This window comes from Pholcus phalangioides, unplaced genomic scaffold (genome assembly GCF_987345545.1).
Source record: "Pholcus phalangioides strain wild (caught in Gottingen) unplaced genomic scaffold, Ppha-v1.0 ptg000007l_1, whole genome shotgun sequence".
Taxonomy (NCBI): Eukaryota; Metazoa; Arthropoda; class Arachnida; order Araneae; family Pholcidae; genus Pholcus; species Pholcus phalangioides.
The window spans coordinates 12,872,344-12,891,262 of record NW_028301600.1 but is presented as its reverse complement, the minus strand read 5'-3'; the positions used below and the strand labels follow the sequence as shown (position 1 = coordinate 12,891,262).

Here is an 18,919-nt window from a genome sequence, read left to right as displayed (position 1 = left end):
AGTGTAAAATAAACTTATGGACAACAAAATTTTTCAAAACATTTATTTAAATTTTATCATCATCATATTGGTTGTAGAACAGAACGTATCTTATGTGGAAGCAAGCTCGCTACACAATAAGGTGAGGTTTGATAACATATTGGAGGTGACATGAAAATGTTGGGCTTTCCAGAATAAATATTCGACACAAAAAGAAGCTACAACCAATCATTTGTGTTATTTTCATTCTTCTGAAGGAGCAGCTCTTGATAGAAACCAAACTTTCATCGGTTCTTTCTTTCCTTTCATATGCACCGGTCCTCGATATTCAAAATGAAATTGTGGATCGAAATTCTCTGGTTCCATCATGCATCTGTTAGAAAGAGAACAATTAAACATGAAAAAGTTAAAAATATAAGTGCCGTATAGCGTTATCGATATACTATGAGGTTTCAGAGTTCCATTTAAGTATGTTATACACAGTTGAGTCCCCCTGAATCTGCGACTGCAGATAGCAGCATATTGTGTCTTACATATTAATTTATTATCCCTGCGACTTATGAGATCTACTGGAATGATAGCATTACATTCCATATATTTGATGTATGTTTTTGCACATATGTTTACAAGGCTCTTGTTTGAAAATTATTTAAACAACATGACCAAGACTTACAAGTGCTTTTCAGACATTTTTACATGAATTTAAGGCCGGTATTACACGATAAAAGTTCTTTGACAAAGATATTTTATGAAATTAGTTTCACAAAGAGATATGATAGTGTTGTATCGGGAATGTGTGCGGGTTAATGCTAATGATAATAGCAACAGTATAGACGGCGAATTACCTACCTCTGACTTGGATGGCTTCTCGATTGACACTAAATCACAGGACAAATTAAAATGTGTGTTAATTAATGCCAGCAGTTGGGTAATAAGAAAGATTTTTTTAGAAACTATGATAGTTGCGAAGGGCCTGGATCTTATAGCCATTACAGAATCTTGGGCAAACGATGGGGATGAATCTTTCTTACACATCTCAGGATACGATACTTTTTTGTGAAATAGATCTGATAGGAAAGGGGGTGGGGAGTGTTGATATACGTGAAATCATGTTTGAAGGCTAGAAAAGTGATATTGAAACTATATGGGTTGAGCTTGAAAACAAAAGGCATCGTAAACTTATTGTTGGGGTAAACTTATTGTAAGAGGGTGGTTGTCATACTAGGGGATTTCAATTACCCGGGCATCGATTGGGAGAACCTTTCAACTAGAGATCAGTATGAAAGAGACTTTCTTAAGTTGGTGCTCGAAAATTTTTGTATCAGCATGTATCAGAAGCCACTAGGGGTACTGCTATTTTGGATTTAGTTCTTACTAGTTCCGAGGATCTTGTTGAACATATTTCGGTGGGGGACGAGTTTTCTTTGAGTGATCATCGTGTTGTCAGTTTTCGCTGTAACTTTTCTTCGGGTAAGGTTGATAACAAAAGACTGGTTCCTTGTTTTCGGAAAACTAACTTTGATGTTTTGAAAAAGAAGTTAGCGGAAGTTTTGAAAGACCGATTGGAATCAGTCGGAGTGGTAAGTTAATGGGAAGAATTTAATAGGGAGCTGTCCTCTGTTTTGCACGACATTATACCCTTTGTTTGAAAAAAGCGTATTTGTAGATCGTGGCCCCTATGGTTCACAGATGGTGTGCGTAACCTGTATCTTGAAAAGAAAAGAGCATTCGGAGAGTATAAAAGTGGACGAGATGATATTCAGTGTAATCCCGGTCTAATGGTCAACTTTGATAAACCAAATTTGGCTATGAGCATCTTTTTCTCAGCCACCTAGTTTCATTTTGCCTGTTGTGCCCTGGTATTTGTATTTGTAAGACGTACTTTGTCAAAGTTCTTTTATCAAAGTTGGCCTCCTCATCCAATACTTGATAAAAGATTTATGTTGATGCAAAGCCGTAGCATGGAGGAGGCGGTCTCCACCCGTAAAATCTTTATTAAAAGTTTTATAAAAGATCACCGCCAAGTTTTATAAAATAAGTTTTTTGGTGTAATTCCAGTCTAAGAACGTCTCGATTTTTTACTACTCCTTCATTTGGTAAATTGTTTAAAATAAATGGTTACGATTATAATTATCTGAAGCAAATATACTTCAGATAATAATTTATTTCTAATAAATATTCTACAATATTTCTAATTATTTGTTAGCTGTTTTTGAGAAAACCTCACATAATTTTGCAAATACACATATCAAACAGTCTACGATTTAAATGATAACTTTTTCGTAAATAGGAATCCGCAAGAATACGTCAATTCGATTGAAGAATACTTTCACGAGTGTCAAATTCACCTGTAAGCGTCTTCAGAAACGTTGATCTTTCCTTGTTCTCCTGTAGTTTCAGTTCTGCTCGTCAAGTTGACCGTATTCCCGAATAAGCAATAACGTGGCATGCGTTTTCCAATAACTCCAGTTACAACTTCGCCACTATGAATCCCAATGGTCACTTGCTAAATTAAACAGGAAAAAAAAATAGAAGAGAGAGATTCTTCACATACACAGAACTCACAGTACTTATTGACTTTATTTTGTTGTTATCCAAAGTTGTAAATTTATTCTTGAGATCAAGATTGATCACTCTGACATGTGTTATGGTCGATCAAATATGAATACCCGTTCTTTCTTTCAAATCGAGCAGAATTCCGGTCTATCGACATGGGCAATTTCTTATCGATTTAGTTTGCCTGAAGTGTGAGTGTGTACATAACAGTTTGAGTGCGTATGTAGTGCTTTGTGTGAATTTTTAGTGCTGCCATCTATATTTTAAATTGCGAGTGAAGTGCGATGATTGAATATTTGTACCGTTGTAGGCCTGTTGTTCTTTGTGGTGAGACTTTTTAACTGGTGGATCTGCTACCTTTGAAGTTGGGAACTACAGAAATCCAACTTCAGCCAACTGTGACGACCGAACCCGGGTCCTCGCGATGCGAGTCCGTCACTATGACCACTCGATCACCACAGCTGCTGAATCCTGTTCTAATAAATTTATCAACACCAACGAAAATGTGTGTCCAATTTTGTGCAGAGTGCATTTACTCGAGAAGTATGAAGTTCTGCACCACTCAATCGCTTAGCCTCGATCTGTCGTCACGATGTAAATTGCATTTTTTTGAACAAACGAAAAGCTCGAAAGTGACAAAATATATATATGTAAGATGCGATAAAATCACATCATTTAAGAGTATGCTGGGTCATTTATTCTTGATTGCTTTATGTAGCTTGTGTGCCAATGTATCATTGTAGCGGACCGATCTGAGTATTTTTTTAAGGATAATATCCGTCATCTCCTGAAAAAAATTGCATGCTTGTCTGAATGCTTACAACGACTTATCCCAATGGACACAAGTACACTCTGGTTTTATTACAATCATATAAACCTTTTGTTCGTCTCCATTACTTTTATTAAACGGGGTCTTATTTGACCGACCCTATATATTCACACAGTTCTGTTGGATTCTGTAAAGTATAATAATTATATGAATTAATATATAAGATATATAAAGGGTGGTTATAATTTAACTGATACTAACTACTCAGTCAGACATACTTAGCGCCCGTCCTGGTGGACGTATTCCGTTGAATCTTGGTATATACATTACATGGACCATGGGAAAAAGAAAACTGCACTAAGAAAGTCCAATTTCCGACCACCAGATGAAAAGCGGCACTCAAAGAACAAGAAACGCAAATTATAAACATAAAACTTCATTTAATAATAGCATTTGTTCAATATGCATTCATTTTCGTCAATAACATGTTCAAATGTGAGTCTTGAGGAGTGTTCTCATAAAAGCAAGGTCTCAAAAAGGAGTTACGTTACAAACGCCCGTTACTGAGAACTTATACAGCAGCAAATAATTACTGCCTAATCGAATGATTAGAGACTCTTGTCTTTACGCTAGAAGGTGCAACTTCCCATATTCGCCGACAATTGAAGGAACTGTTTCGTGCTCACTTTGGAGATGGTCGGGTGATTTGAAGTTTTCTGTTTAAATGCTTAGCCTCCTTGTTCTCTGGAGGTGAATCCCTGTGACTTCTAGTTATGGGGATTCTTGAAAGATCAAATCCATAGAGAGAGGAAATACACGAACTCATGAAACTCACGAAAGCAAACATAACGCGTCACGTTGCTGCAATTCCTCAAGAAAAGCTTCGCGTTACAGTAGAACATGCTGTAACGCGTTTTGAGCATGTAATTGACGCAAATGGAATGCACATTGAACAGATGCTGTAATATAATGAAGTTTTAAGTTTCAAATTTGTGTTTTTCTTGTTCCTTGAGCACCACTTTTCACCTGGTGGACAAAAATTGAACTATTTTTTATTGCAGTTTTCTTTTCCCCCATGGTTCATATAACGTACATGTATACATATATATATATATAAAGTTTCATTGAAATAACGTCGTTCACCAGAACGGGCGTTAAATAGGTCTGAGTAACATCAGTTTAATTATAACCACCTTATATTGAGGACGCTAGGGGAATGCGATAAATAGTCATGATATATTTGATAGATGCTACATTTGAAAAAAAATCAAGTTAGCATTATATGTATACCACTGGATCGCCTTCTTCCGTGAATACTTGACGTGACAGGTCCATAATGTCAAGTGCCAGCCTTCCGATGCATCTTGCATGGCTTTGGCATGGTTCTGGTAATCCACTCACAGCCATATATTTGTCTCCAACAGTCTCCACCTGTGAATCATATCAATAATTATTGCAATGTGTAAAACTACTACACTACTTACTAGGTCAGAGATTAATACAATTCTAACCACATTGATAATCTCAAGATGTATTTTAAAAACTTGAATATCTAATAACTTTTGGCACCTAACATCCCTTACAGTTATCGTCCCAATCATGTACAAGTTTAATCCTAGAAGTTGCATGTGAGAATATTCGTTTGTCACCGTGTGGAGGAGACCGGTCTAGTTAGCCTTCTTGTGCGCACAATGACCATAGTGCAACAAAAAAAATCAAATTATTTATAATTTTTCAAAGATTCGGGCACAGCAAATGGAGTTGATAATTGTTATTTAATACAACTGCAAAGCCGTAACTGGGGGGGGGGGGGTAGGCGGGTCTGGTTCCTCGGGTGCCAGAGCAGAGGGGGCACAAATTTTACCCTTCGACCTCTCTTTTAACATTATTGGGGGTGCCAAAATGCGTGCTTGCCTTGACTGACCAAGCATCTAGTTGTGGCCCTGTACAACTGAGAGAGTTTTGCAGCAGAGAGTGCATCAATATCTCTTTATATGAATCTTCTACTTCATAAGTAGAGAAAATTAAAGGCAATTCAAGTACTCGACAATCGAAGCATTGGACAGTCGAAATATTGAAACTTTTTTCTGTAGAATTTTAGGGGCAAAATTTCTTCAACTTTTTCATTGACATTCTTTCAATTCGATATTTAGTTGTTCTTTGACATTGATGTATGACTCAGAAAAGGATTTATCTTATCAAAAACTCTGTCAATAAAAGTATTTCATGTGTTTCGATTGATTGTTCATATAGAAATGATCACACACACATTTTCCAGTATTTGCAACAAATAATTTATTAAATTAAATTAATAATTATGTGGATAATTGAGGGAACCTCAAGAATATGTCAGCTATTTCAGAAATTAACTCTATATTTGGTTTGTTTCGTTCAAACGACATGAGTTTTCAGATTTTTCAAGTAAAGGCATTTTATATTTTAAGCTCGTTTTGGCACTGATGCTTCTAATAGCAACTTCTAAACATTCGATTTTTACTTGTGAGCTGTTAATGAAGTTTCTATAATTACCAGCAGAATGGCTCAAAGGTACACATGCCTCCTATTTCTTGACAAGCCAAGCAAGAACGATTTTCGACCCTTGTATTTTGGAGGGTAATACCATGTGTTGAGGAGACATATTGCTGTGCATTCTTTAACAATGACAAAAATGTCAAGTTGGCAAACAATAAATGGCATTTTTGTACTATTCAAAGCATTCCTAGCATCCAGGGTATCTCATTCGCTTAATATAATTTCTCAAAAGTTTTATCATTTAGATATTTCGATGCTGACCAATTAAAGGGTTAATATTTTTCTTAATTCACAATTTATGTGTAGAAAGCTATATGATCTACTCATATCGAAGTCTCGATGAGTAGCGACTCTCGACCATTTGATAGGCACTTGAATGCCATTTGATTAAGATTTTTAACATAAGTTAATCAGGTGGATATATATTTTCGAGACACGACAATGGTTTTTATCGACTAAATCTTACTTTGTAGACATTCGGATTTTTTTTCGGATCAGTCAGTACATCAAAAGTAGTATAGATGTTGTTCAGCAGCTTGACGATCTTCATGGCACCTTTTGAATCGGAATTTTTTGCACAATACTGGCTAAATCCCACGATACCACTGAAGAGGATTGTCACGCTCTCATATTTTTTTGCCGGGACTGGTCTGTGGTGGCGAAGCTCGTTAGCGACTGAAGGTGGCAGGATAGAATATAGCAATCTGAAGACAATGACAATATGTTGATATCATATAATTCGTATCAATCGATGGAACAACTAAAATGAGATCTCTGTAAGGCCGGTATTACACTTTTATAAAACTTTTATAGTGTAATACCGGCCTAAGACTTATATTTACTTACATGTTATTACATAAAAGTCAAATTTTCAAGCATAGGTGGTGTTGTATGTGTTTGCATTTTTTGATTAACATTGAACGTCTGAAGACAAGAACCACGCAATTACGAATATAGTATAATGCTATTATGTTGGCAAATGCATAGACTAAACGTATACATCGTTTAAATGAGGCTCGAGAGCCATTAATATAATATTATATACAGGGTGATTCTTATGGAACCGGCCCAATGAATTCGCTAATAATTCCGTAGTGGATGTATTCAACCGCTAATCATTAGGACATATTAATCTCTCGGCTTTGTATAGTTAAATAGTCAAATAATTTGCGAATGACACAAACAGGTGGCAGCACATACGGTGCCAAGTTCAAGGACATATAGGCCCCCCGCAAGATCCTCAGAACTCAGGAGTCGTATCTTTTTATGGGAGGTTTTTATGAAAAATAGAGTTTACACATTGAACGTAGAAGGACCGGAGAAGACACCCTTCTTCACATCTCAGAGAGATATCGAAGTGTCCCCGTAGGATGGGTGTATACCAAAGTGTACACAAGCAAACCTCACACTCACAACATTACAAAATTTGAAGAATGATATTCCTGCTGCGATCAGGATAATCACCAAAGGAACACTGCAACACATCACTGAGAATATGAAATATCGAGTGGCCGCGTACCTTCAAGAAAACGGCACCTGCTCTAATCACAATGAATGACACTCGAACGCACAGTACACAATCCAAGGTCAGTTATATATCAAGCACATAATTATATGTATGGTATTTTTTGTGATGTACTTCATTTTGTGGGCAGGTTCTATATTAATCACTGTATTTTTTTAACTCTATCCATATGGAATTTTTGATAACGGAATAAACTTTTGTTAAACATACTTATAAATTGGCCCTTTTAACTACCACGTGTGAAAACGATAGTTTATAGGAGGTATTTTAGCATATATTTATGAATTCTTATTATTATTTAAGCAAATTCCTGACATGGTAGCATTATTTGAATCGCCTTAAATTTTACCATTTTGTCTGTATATATGTTACGATAAATGTGATAAATCGGTTATTATGCATACTTACCAATCGTCTTGGTAGGTTTAATAACTTTATCACTTTTATGCCAGCGATTATGCATAATACCCTAGTGTAATTGGTGAATCTGATAAATATGAAAAAATTCCAAATATGTGCGATGCATATAGTATGATCTCGATATAATGATAACAAATTTTACGATCGTACGCCGATATAATGATACACAATACATGTATGAATTATCATGTATGGTAGAGAGACTATATCATATAGTATCATTTGTGATGTTTACCAGCGACGCGACGCTTGAGTATTATGCATAATCACCAGTAAAAGTGACACATTTAGAGAAATTTACCAAACTTATCAAAGTCCTCGTCGATTATGCATAATAACTGATTGTTATGTAACTGGATTCATTACATTTATCGTAACATATACGACTCCTATTTTTAGCAATATTCATTTTCTCATTGAACTGAAATTGATTTTAAATAATATTCCATGCAAAAAGTATTCTATATTATTATATATATCATTTTTTAAATAAAGTATTAAATTCTTATATTATCTAGTACAGTGTTTATAATGAATACATATATGGACATATATTATGCAGTCAAGGATTTCAGCCCTTGATTGAAAATATAGCTAGACCTCTTCTATTATATATAGTTTTATAGTTTAACTCTATTATATGGGTGTTGCAACCGTTTCTAACATTCAAATAATAATTTTTTTCTTCTTTGTGTTGGCAACTTTTTGAATTTTATGATATAAATTATCATACTCATAACTGAATTATTGCCGATAATTATAATTCGTAGTAGAAGCAGCGAAGATAGTTTTAATTTATACCGATCAGTTTTTCGTTTTTCATCTTCCAGTTCTCTGTAAGTCTGCTGTAGTTTGTCTGTAAGAATTTCCAGATTTTTGGTCAATTTATACTCGGCTTCAAATTGCTCGGAGAGGAGCACCAAATCTCTGGTAGCATCGTGCAGGGGTATATCACTCAAATAAAGACCACGTCGATTCAAATCATCCAGATTTAGAACACTCGGTGAACACAAGAAAAGCATCAAGTCAGTCTCTGGTACAAATAGCATCTGCCCTTTGAGACGCATCCTGTTTACAAAATAAAAATTAAAAAAATTCCATATAATTTTATTTTCAAAAAACAGTTTTTTTGGTTTATAATGTATTTGGTTTAATTTGGTTAATTTGGTTTAAAATGTAAGATTTCTAAATTTATAACAAAACGTAAATATTATTATCGAATGAAACAGAAACTGCATAACAATTCTAATTAAGAAATTACAGTTTAGAGTTTTCTAAAATTATAGCCTGCAAAATATACGAATATTGTTTACGTGTGTTTATTACTGAAATCTGTACCTTTTCCGCATATTTTAAATAGTTTACCTGGAGGGTTCTCGGCTTGTATCACTTCCTTCAGGGGTTCGAGTACGTAAGACGAAAACTGTGTTAATGTGAGAAAGAATGTTATCGAAGGTGAAGTCCATATGTGGTCGAACCATGTCAAAAAGATCAGTGATCTTACATGATGGTTGCGTTAAAGCTGGCAAAACTCTAGCGACCGATGTACCAGCTTGCTGAACATGCAGTTGCCGGTCAAACATAACATGAAATGGAAATGCTCTGCAGAATGTTGCGGGGCTGATTTTATTCTCCATGGACAGCATTTCGAATTCTTCCATTTCAGGTTCCGGTGTTCTTTGTTGGGTTCCACATTCAGTAATAGCAAACTGGACGTGGTCGCAATTGCCATTTTTGCGTTGGATTACCTTCACATCAACTTCGGTATTATGCAGTTTTGCAGCAACAGCCTGTCGGAAAATACAGAATCTGAGTTCACTCTGTTACTTATATCTAAAATTACGTTTCAAGTTTTTAATACTGAAAGTTTATGATCGTACCTTTACGATACCGATAACGATAGGTTCAAGTCCTTCTCTTTCTGAGTAGTAGTGCAAAATAAGTGTTCCATCTTCACTGCGTTCAGTGCATCGGAATGATGGGGCTCTCATGCCAGGGTAAATCGTAGCCAAATGATCGTGTAAAGCATCAAGATTCTGCAAAAAATCTCTTGGAGTAGCTCCAAGGACCTGTAAAATTTTATCATATCCAGATTCCTGACAGAAGTCGAAAAACATTCTTCCGAACAGCTCCAAAATATCTGCCGAAGGAATTTCTGAGAAAGGAAATGGTACTCATTGATTTTTCATTTCGAAACAAATTTTGCAATTTTCTATGCTCGCAAAGATACATAAAAAATGAATTTCTAAACAATTAATTTATAAAATATTTTTTGTAATTCGTTTCCCTTACTCAAAACTTTTTCAGCGGCACCAACGATGTGGTACGTTATTTCATCATCATAAATCAAGCGAACAAGGAATTGTCCATCCATCTCGATTTCTGCTTCTTTTCTGCAAATAAACAAAAATGATTATTTAACATGAAAAATGGAATTTCAAAACAAAGATTTATTAAATGGGTGAACTACTGTATTTTATAGTAGGTTAGACTAGACCAAAGTACGTTGATACAACGGGTTTTGTGAGAGAATGTAAATACGCAGTGGAAAGGGGGTGGAGCACATATATACCATGAAATTTATACGTACGGCAACAGCTAAAATATTATCCCCCATCCCCGACCTAACATATTCAAGCCATATAGTATGGCAATGAGTAGTGTACAGAGATTCGGAAATTTTAATTATAAGAATTTTATAATGGGTAAGGCCGGTATTAGGCCGGGATTACACTATAAAAGATTTGTAAACGTGCTTTTATAAAACTTGAAAAATACAGCCAATAAACAAATCGGTTGTATTTGCTCGAATGTAATCGATCAGCTTATTGGTTGTATTTTTAAATTTTTATAAAAGCACTTTTACAAAACTTTTACAGTGTAATCCTGGCCTAACACTACAAAAGTTTGATAAAATCCCTTTTATAAAACTGAAAAAATCCAACCAATAAAGCTCATAGGTTACATTCGAGCAAATGCAACCGATAATCATATTGGTTGGATTTTTCGAGTTTTATAAAAGCGACTTTATCAAACTTTTATAGTGTAATACTGGCCTAAAGGCAATGATATCAGCAAATTCTGCTGCAAACAAATCGAAGATACCGCATAAGTCTAGATGTTGCGTTATATAAAATACAACACTGCTTGGAATTTTACACCATACAATTCAATACAATAGATGACAGTAACTATCACATAAGACATTAACACACATACACACGCACGCCACTGGTTTTACCCCAACGTAACTCACTCTTTGAGGGTGGGGTTTTACAGATAGCTAACTGCTTCGATTGACTGGAGTTGTGGGCACACATTTAGAAAAGAATAGTCAATCAACTGAAATACTTGATGCCAAAATCCTCACTGTAATTTTAAACACTTGATCAAGTCATTATATCAGATATAGTTGATGTTATCTGTCTTAAAGTTGCAGCAGCACTCTGCTATATAAAAATGCAAATTAATCTGTCCTTTATTTGAAAATCTAGCAGCCCTGCTTGAGGAGAAACTTCGTGGATCTAGTCAAAATACTATCATAATCATCAAATCGAAAACATTATTTACGAATTCAATCTGTTTTGCTATTTCATTTAACGACATCAACTAAAGATAGGTCCTTTAGAATATATGCTTCAAAAGTCATGTATCTCCTGAAATTAATTTGAATACGACACCGAAGAGAGTACCAGAACTTCAATTGCTATCGAGTAGTAATCAGAAAACTTATTCGTCCAACCCATCCTTTTTCTATCATTGAAAAATTACGATAATTTTCGTTCACTTAATCCTAAATGGAAGGCAACCCATTCATTAGAATTAGAAGTAATATACCATGATGCTAATGGCTTGAGTTTAGTATGCAAAACACTCTAATTTGGCTATTGGAAACTGTATCATCAAAGAGCTAATTGTTTACCTTAATTATCGATGATTTATCAATGAAACTCGTAGAGAAAACGCTGTCTAAAATGTTTCTTGAAAGAACAACATTCATTATGTCACATTATAACTTTTATAATGATTTATAGAAAGATGTTTTCTATGAATTTTTCGAAATTCGTCGATTTTCGGCCGACCAGTTTCCTGTTGTCAGTCCAGAGAAAAATATGATTCATTGATTAAAATCAATCATCAGCGTATATTTTCCGACCATGCACTGCCATTCTCGTTTGAATATTATATTCTTACGAGGGAGAAAGTATGTACAGTGCACGTCTCACATGTCCACGCATATGTTTATCATATGCATATACACTAAAGAGCCAAAAAAACTGGTTCACCTGCCTAATATCGTGTACGGCCCTTGCGAGCATGCAGAAGTGCCGCAACACGACGTGGCATGGACTCGACTAATGTCTGAAGTAGTGCTGGAGGTAATTGACACCATGAATCCTGCAGGGCTGTACATAAATCCGTAGGAGTAAGAGTGGGTGGAGATCTCTTCTGAACAGCACGTTGCGAGGCATCCCAGATATGTTCAATAATGTTAATGTCTGGGGATTTAGGTGGCCAGCGGAAGTGTCTAAAGTCAGAAGAGTGTTCCTGGAGCCACTTTGTAGCAATTCTGGACGTGTGGGGTATCGCATTGTCCTGCTGAAATTGTCCAAGTCCGTCGAAATGCACCATGGACATGAATGGGTGCAGGAGATCAGACAGTATGCTTACGTACCTGTCACCTATCAGAGTCGTATCTAGACGTATCAGGGGTCCCATATCACGCCAACTGCACACGCCCCATACCATCACAGAGCCTCCACCAGCTTGAACAGTCCCCCCTGTTGACATGTAGGGTCCATGGATTCATGAGGTTGTCTCCATACCCATACATGTCCATCAGCTGGAAGCAATTGGAACCGAGACTCGTCAGACCAGGCAACGTGTTTCCAGTCCTCAACAGTCCAATGTCGGTGTTGTCGGGCCCAGGCGAGGCGTAAAGCTTTGTGTCGTGCAGTCATCAAGGGTACACGAGTGGGCCTTCGGCTCCGAAAGCCCATATCGATGATGTTTCGTTGAATGGTTCGCACGCTGACACTTGTTGATGGCCCAGAATTGAAATCTGCAGCAATTTGCGGAAGGGTTGCACGTCTGTCACGTTTAATGATTCTCGTCAGTCGTCGTTGGTCCCGTTCTTGCATGATCTTTTTCCGGCCGCAGCAGATTTAATTTTTTACCGGATTCCCGATATTCACGGTACACTCGTGAAATGGTTGTACGTGAAAATTCAAATTTCATCACTACCTTGGAGATGCTATGTCCCATCTCTCGTGCGCCGACTATAACACCACGTTCAAACTCACTTAAATCTCGATAACCTGCCATTGTAGCAGCAGTAACCGATCTAACAACTATGCCAGACACTTGTTGTGTTATATAGGCGTTGCCGACCGCAGCGCCGTACTCTGATTGGTTCCATATCTCTTTATTTGCATACGCATGCCTGTACCAGTTTTTTTGGCTCTTCAGTTTAATTATTTGAACAAGTAACAAAAAATTTCATAGACAACTTACTTGATCTTTTCCCAAGTTTCTTCTCCATAATTTCTCAATATCAGAAGCTCCAAAGCGTGGTTTACGAAGCCGTACTATCATGAAAAGATAACAAATAATGCTTTTGATATGAAAACACTGAGTTAAGCCTAGATGCAGACTGCTCACCAAAAATATATTAAAAATAAAATTTTCATTATTTCTCTAATAATCCATCTGCGAAAAATACACCAACTGTCGTTTGTGTTTAAATTTTAACTTAACAAAATTGAACTGTACACTGGAAACCAAAATATTACGGCGTCGTATGTTTCAGTTTCGTCTTACAATAAAGTGTAAAAGTTCAACTGGCTGTAAAAATTGGTAGCTTGGGGGGGGGGGGGTGTTATTGCTCATGCTGATGCTCAATTAAATTAGATGTTATTTAACGCAGTGTTAATGCCTATTTAGTAAACTATTATTTTCAGGTAATGCCTATCACGTTCATTTAGAGATTTTCATGTCGAAAATGCTTCCCTGGAGTTTTTGTATCTAAGATGTAAAACATAAAAACTATATGCCTATATGCAAAAACACAGATATATTAACTATACGAAGGTTTTTAACAGCTGGCTGATGCGAAGATATATTTAAGAAAGAGGGAAAATTCATCTGCCCCTGCGGGAAATCGAACCCACGTCCTTCCACTTCCCGGGTGAATGCCCTATACCAGTAGATTACAGAGGCAACGAATATCTCAATCTTTCCTTGGAGCTCGTGTGCACTGAACGGGACCGTACATGGACGGTTGAACCTAAGTCAGGCCAAAGCTCACAATTGCTGACAAGACAACCAGATGACGAATTATCCGAGGATGATGTCACTCTCCGGTATCCATACAAAGGTTTTTAACAGCGGGCTGATGCGAAGGTATATTTAGGAAAGAGAGAAAATTCATCTGCCCCTGCGGGGAGTCGAACCCACGTCCTTCCACTTTCCGTTGAGGCATTCGTTTCCTCTGTAGTCTAGTGCGGTCACCCGTAAAGTGAAAGGACGTGGGTTCGATTCCCCACAGGGGCAGACGAATTTTCTTCCTTTCCTAAATATATCTTCGCGTCAGCCAGCTGTTAAAAACCTCCGTATGGATAGCGGAGAGTGACATCATCCTCGGATATATCAGCTATATCTATACAAAAAATGCTGCAACCTACGAGCTCCAACTACTAAATCGTGTTCAAAGTAATAAACAACTTTTTACGGCTTAAATAGCTCTGCAAACTTCTACGGATGTCTGATTCACTTTATAAGGCGAATACAACTGATGTAGAATAAAATTTACCCTCTACGTTCCGGTGTTTATTTAAATATACATGGCAAATAATGGTAAAAACCCATTATAACAATTTCATTTCATTGAGAAAAGAAATTGTTGTCAATGTTTTAGATGGCCATTTCAATACAAAATACGGCTATGTAAGTACAATACCTTTCTATTTATGAAGAGTTGAATTCCTTATCTATGTTATTTTTTGAGATCTGCTGAAATTTTACGTATTCAGAGGTCTATAAAATCCCACCAAATTGAAAGATTTCGAAATAAAATTCAAGGTATATTCGCCGTATTTAACTTTGCTAAGCAAGATTTTATCAGTTTATAGACAACAGTGAAATAAAGGAAAATTGAATATTTTACCCTTAAATTTGACCATTGTATTTTGTTAAAAATCCACTCGAATTAAATTACTGTGTTCTTGCATTTTATTTCAATTAAAAATATGCTGAAAGCAACCATTTACATCCGTATGTGTAAGAAAAAATATTTTTCAATGCGTTTTTATATATGGGAGTGAACCATAGAGAGAACCATAACAATAAAAAAATATAACATTACAATAAAATTTCCTTATACTAGGTTTCTTTTGTTCTTCAATGTATTTGCACAGCACAAAAAAAAAAGAAAAAAAATGTTTTAACTACTTTTTATAGAAAATAAGAACTTGTGGAATCAGTTTATTGAGATCAAGTACTCGGCGTTATGTTTATTGCACTATTACACATTTGTAATTATTGACATGGAAGAATGGAAGAGTAAATATAAATAATCATTTGCCTGATATAATCACACAGAAGGAAACCAACGAAAAAGGCAAATAATGAAAGACCGTGAAAGGAATTTCGTGGTTTTTCTTTAATTTGCCTTTTTTCATTGGTTTCCTTCTGTAATTATAATTAATCTTAGCATATAAATAATCAACAAACATTGATATGCTAAGTATTACGTATCAATATTTTCGGTTATTCATACGGTTGGGCGATGTATTATATTATTACAGCGATAAAGATTCTGTAGGTTTTTCCGTCGAAAAACTCACAGATTCACGTGACACGAGTGCGATTTAAGAGACTTGAAAACTTTAGAATTCATGCCAAAATAATAGATTTGTTCCCCTTGATGTCAGTTTCAGAAACGCTTTGTGATATTCACATCGCTAGCTCAATAAAATGCTGCAAGCTAGAAAGTTCTAGGACATTTATTTTGAGTGATCATAGTTTTTATTGATGATCACTCTCGAGGATTTTCCCTATATTTGAAAGTGAATTTTTATTTGATTTTAAATTTTATTAAAGTTTATTTTCTTTTGCAATTTTCCCAAGTCTTTTTGCAGCTGTTATCATCTATTGTTGTCTCTTCTCTCCAGAATAATGCAATTTTCAACTTTATGAAATTACCACAACTATAAGACCTTATAGTTTATAGTTATTAACCTTTTTCAAAGTTTTTCTAAGTTTTAAATATTTTTACTATACAGAGTGTTCGTAAACTGATTAGAAAAATTGAAGGGGCTACTACTCCCCGGCAGAGCAGAAATGACACCAGAATTGAGGATTTGTGCTTGTTGGACGTGTTTCAAGTTTCGCTTTTCTGACATTGAGTGGATTGTGACCACAGGTTCCATTGTTAATATTGTTTTTATTGATGGGCACTATAAACGGCCCAATTTTTATATGAACACCGAATATTGAGGAGCACATTTTTATGTGTTCCGCAAAAAGAGAGAAATTCAGCTGCTATAGCAAAAACACTGTAAAGTAATAATTGGGGACATGAAAAATCTTTATACTGCCGCTTTAGAATTTTTCACCTTTCTTTACTGTTTCGAAAACAATATACCGAATACACTCTGAGGTATTTTGTGTAATTTTTATCGGCCAAAAAAGGCAATTAATTTTTACGACTTCAAAAAAATTTCAAAAATCATGATTTTTATCACCTGTATCCAGGTGAATTTTTATCCAAATCATCACGGGGCAAAATTATTTCGATTCAATAAAGAGAGTTACAAATATTTCTCATTAAGTTTTTCTATTGGAAGTTGCATAAAAGATTTAATTTTTATATTTCCTCCAATTATCTTTTTACTGAAGCGCAACTATGACATCTAAATGTTCTTTTTGTTAACTATTTTTCATATTTAAATTCAATTTTAGAATCAGCTAGAGAATTTTCATTCCTTTCGGTCACTCTTTATTGAACAACTGGTATTGGGTATTTATATTTAATTTGAAAGAAAATTAATTTTTCTTTCAAATAAATATAAATAAATAAATTTAATTTTTTTTTCTGAGATAGAAAAATATAAAAAGCACCTTAATGAAAAATCAGAAACTAAAAATTCTAAAATGATCATTACAAAACACTGTTACGCAAAATGTGAACTCTACCTATACAAAATAAATTAATATATGTTTTATTTTGGAATATTCATAAGCAAAGTCATTTTTTCTCTCAATTACCCTACTTTAACCTTTCTGCGTACACTATTTCCATCAAAGAAATGGTCGATAACTGATGGTTATGAACCCAATGATCTACTGAAAGGACGATTATGAAGACATTTTCGTGCTTTCATGAAATATTGCGTGTGAGTATGACTAGAAAAGAACACATAAAAGTGTTGTGGTTGATTTATTTGTTGTAACACTTTTCCTATATCGTGTCAACACGAGAAATAAAAAAAAAAAGATAGAAAATCGATACGTAAAAATATCATCCGATACATTTTTGTTTTTTCAATAACTCTTATACGTATAAAAGAGAGGTTTAAGAGTCACTTTCGCGATACCTTATTACTCATTCAAAATAGTGAAACGTGTATACTTTTTTTGATGACAGTTATTGGTTTTACGCTACAGAGATCTACAAAATTGATTGCATTGTTAATAAGGATGACAGGTGAAGAAAAGAACACGTGTGCACCTAAAACTAGTTGGATCGAGGTAAGCATTATTAGCATTCATTAATGTACAAGAACCTACCCGGGCTATACTTTCGTGATTCTTATTATAACTGTTGTTCTATCTTATTGCTGATATTTGCATTAAAAATTTCTCAAGCGTGCTTTTATGGTTCAAAACATTAAAAATTTTATGATTTTGTTGGAATCTATATAGTTTTTTTAAGTTATAACCGAATGATCATTTAGATCAATGCGTCGATGTGGAGGATTTTAACACAACAAACGTATATGGTATGGTTTTAAATGTTTACTTAATCTATACGGCTATAGTTATTATCGACAGTTTTTGGCATTGACATCATACTAAAGTAACATAGCAAAGTGATATTTAAAATTTTTACAATATCTTCAAATTTATCATTATGTTGTACATACTTGTGATACATCATTTAGTTTAACACGAGTGATTATATACGGTTATCGATTTTAAAATTCGAAAATATTTTGCATTTTTTTCCTAAACATTATTTCGATTTTGAAACAGAGAAATTTACGATAATTTGAATGGTATTGGATTTTGCTTTAATTCTTTGACGCTTTAGTTCATAAGCTTTAACCACCGAAAAGTTTGAAAACTTAAAGATTTAGCCACACACTTTTAGTTTCTTACATATAGCTTGAAATCTTCCGATTTTAACGAAAATGTTTCAAAGACGTTTCTGGACATAACGACAGTGAGTATGTTTTATAATTTTTGAGTCGATTCTCATAGACGGACACCTACAAATTGTTTGCTCGTGAACTACGCAATAACCATAATTCTAAAGATTTTCCAATGGTGTTTGACAACACACACAATTCTTGTGCCCAGCTGTTGTGGGTTTCAAACACTAATACTAGTTATGAAACAATTCCTAGAGATTTCCAGATGGATACAAAAACCGTAAGAAGAAACTTATTTGAAATTCGAGATATATTTACCATGACTCCGTCCCAAAATTGCGGTCTTTATGGAAGGAGATTCAAGTCTGGGAGGAAAATCTGGAATTAAGAGAGTGAGGTCCTGGAAAAGGTTTCCAAGCTCCGGATTTCGACATCCGATGCTTGTCTGGGTTCGCCGGAACGTAATCGATCGCCGTTTCTCCAGGAAGCGCCATCTTAAGGAGATTCATTTCATCATAAAGTTCTTTTTTCATACCTGACACGAATCATGGTAGACATCATATTATTCAAATATGAAAAACAAAAGTTTCAACAACTAAGTAACTAGCATAGATCGTGGTCGTTTTTTAATAATTTAATTAATAATTATGGGCACATAAAATTTTCGACAAGAAGTGACCAAAATCACGAATAGAAATTTTACAAATGACAAATACAGTCAAACTCAGTTGTAACGACATCGTAAATTCCACGAAATTATTTTGT

General features: G+C 35.1%; 1 protein-coding gene across 1 annotated transcript; it reads right to left on the bottom strand.

The window, feature by feature from the left end:
• Positions 1-26: 26 nt before the first annotated feature.
• Gycbeta100B (guanylate cyclase soluble subunit beta-1-like) lies at positions 27-18,597 on the bottom strand. The gene is made up of 10 exons (XM_089232668.1): positions 18,473-18,597; positions 13,296-13,369; positions 10,074-10,174; positions 9,662-9,936; positions 9,147-9,571; positions 8,583-8,849; positions 6,303-6,540; positions 4,595-4,735; positions 2,328-2,485; positions 27-352 (listed from the first exon to the last, which is right to left on the bottom strand). Exons 1-10 carry the CDS (start codon positions 18,473-18,475, stop codon positions 223-225), a joined length of 1,812 nt encoding a protein of 603 aa, XP_089088794.1. The 5' UTR covers positions 18,476-18,597; the 3' UTR covers positions 27-222.
• Positions 18,598-18,919: the final 322 nt, after the last annotated feature.

Excerpts from the sequence above, each read along its gene's own strand:
- Gycbeta100B (XM_089232668.1), bottom strand. Across the intron at positions 9,937-10,073 it reads TGCCGCTGAAAAAGTTTTGA|AAATTCCTTCGGCAGATATT; the intron begins GTAAGGGAAACG and ends TTCCTTTCTCAG. Across the intron at positions 9,572-9,661 it reads TCGTTATCGGTATCGTAAAG|GCTGTTGCTGCAAAACTGCA; the intron begins GTACGATCATAA and ends ATTTTCCGACAG.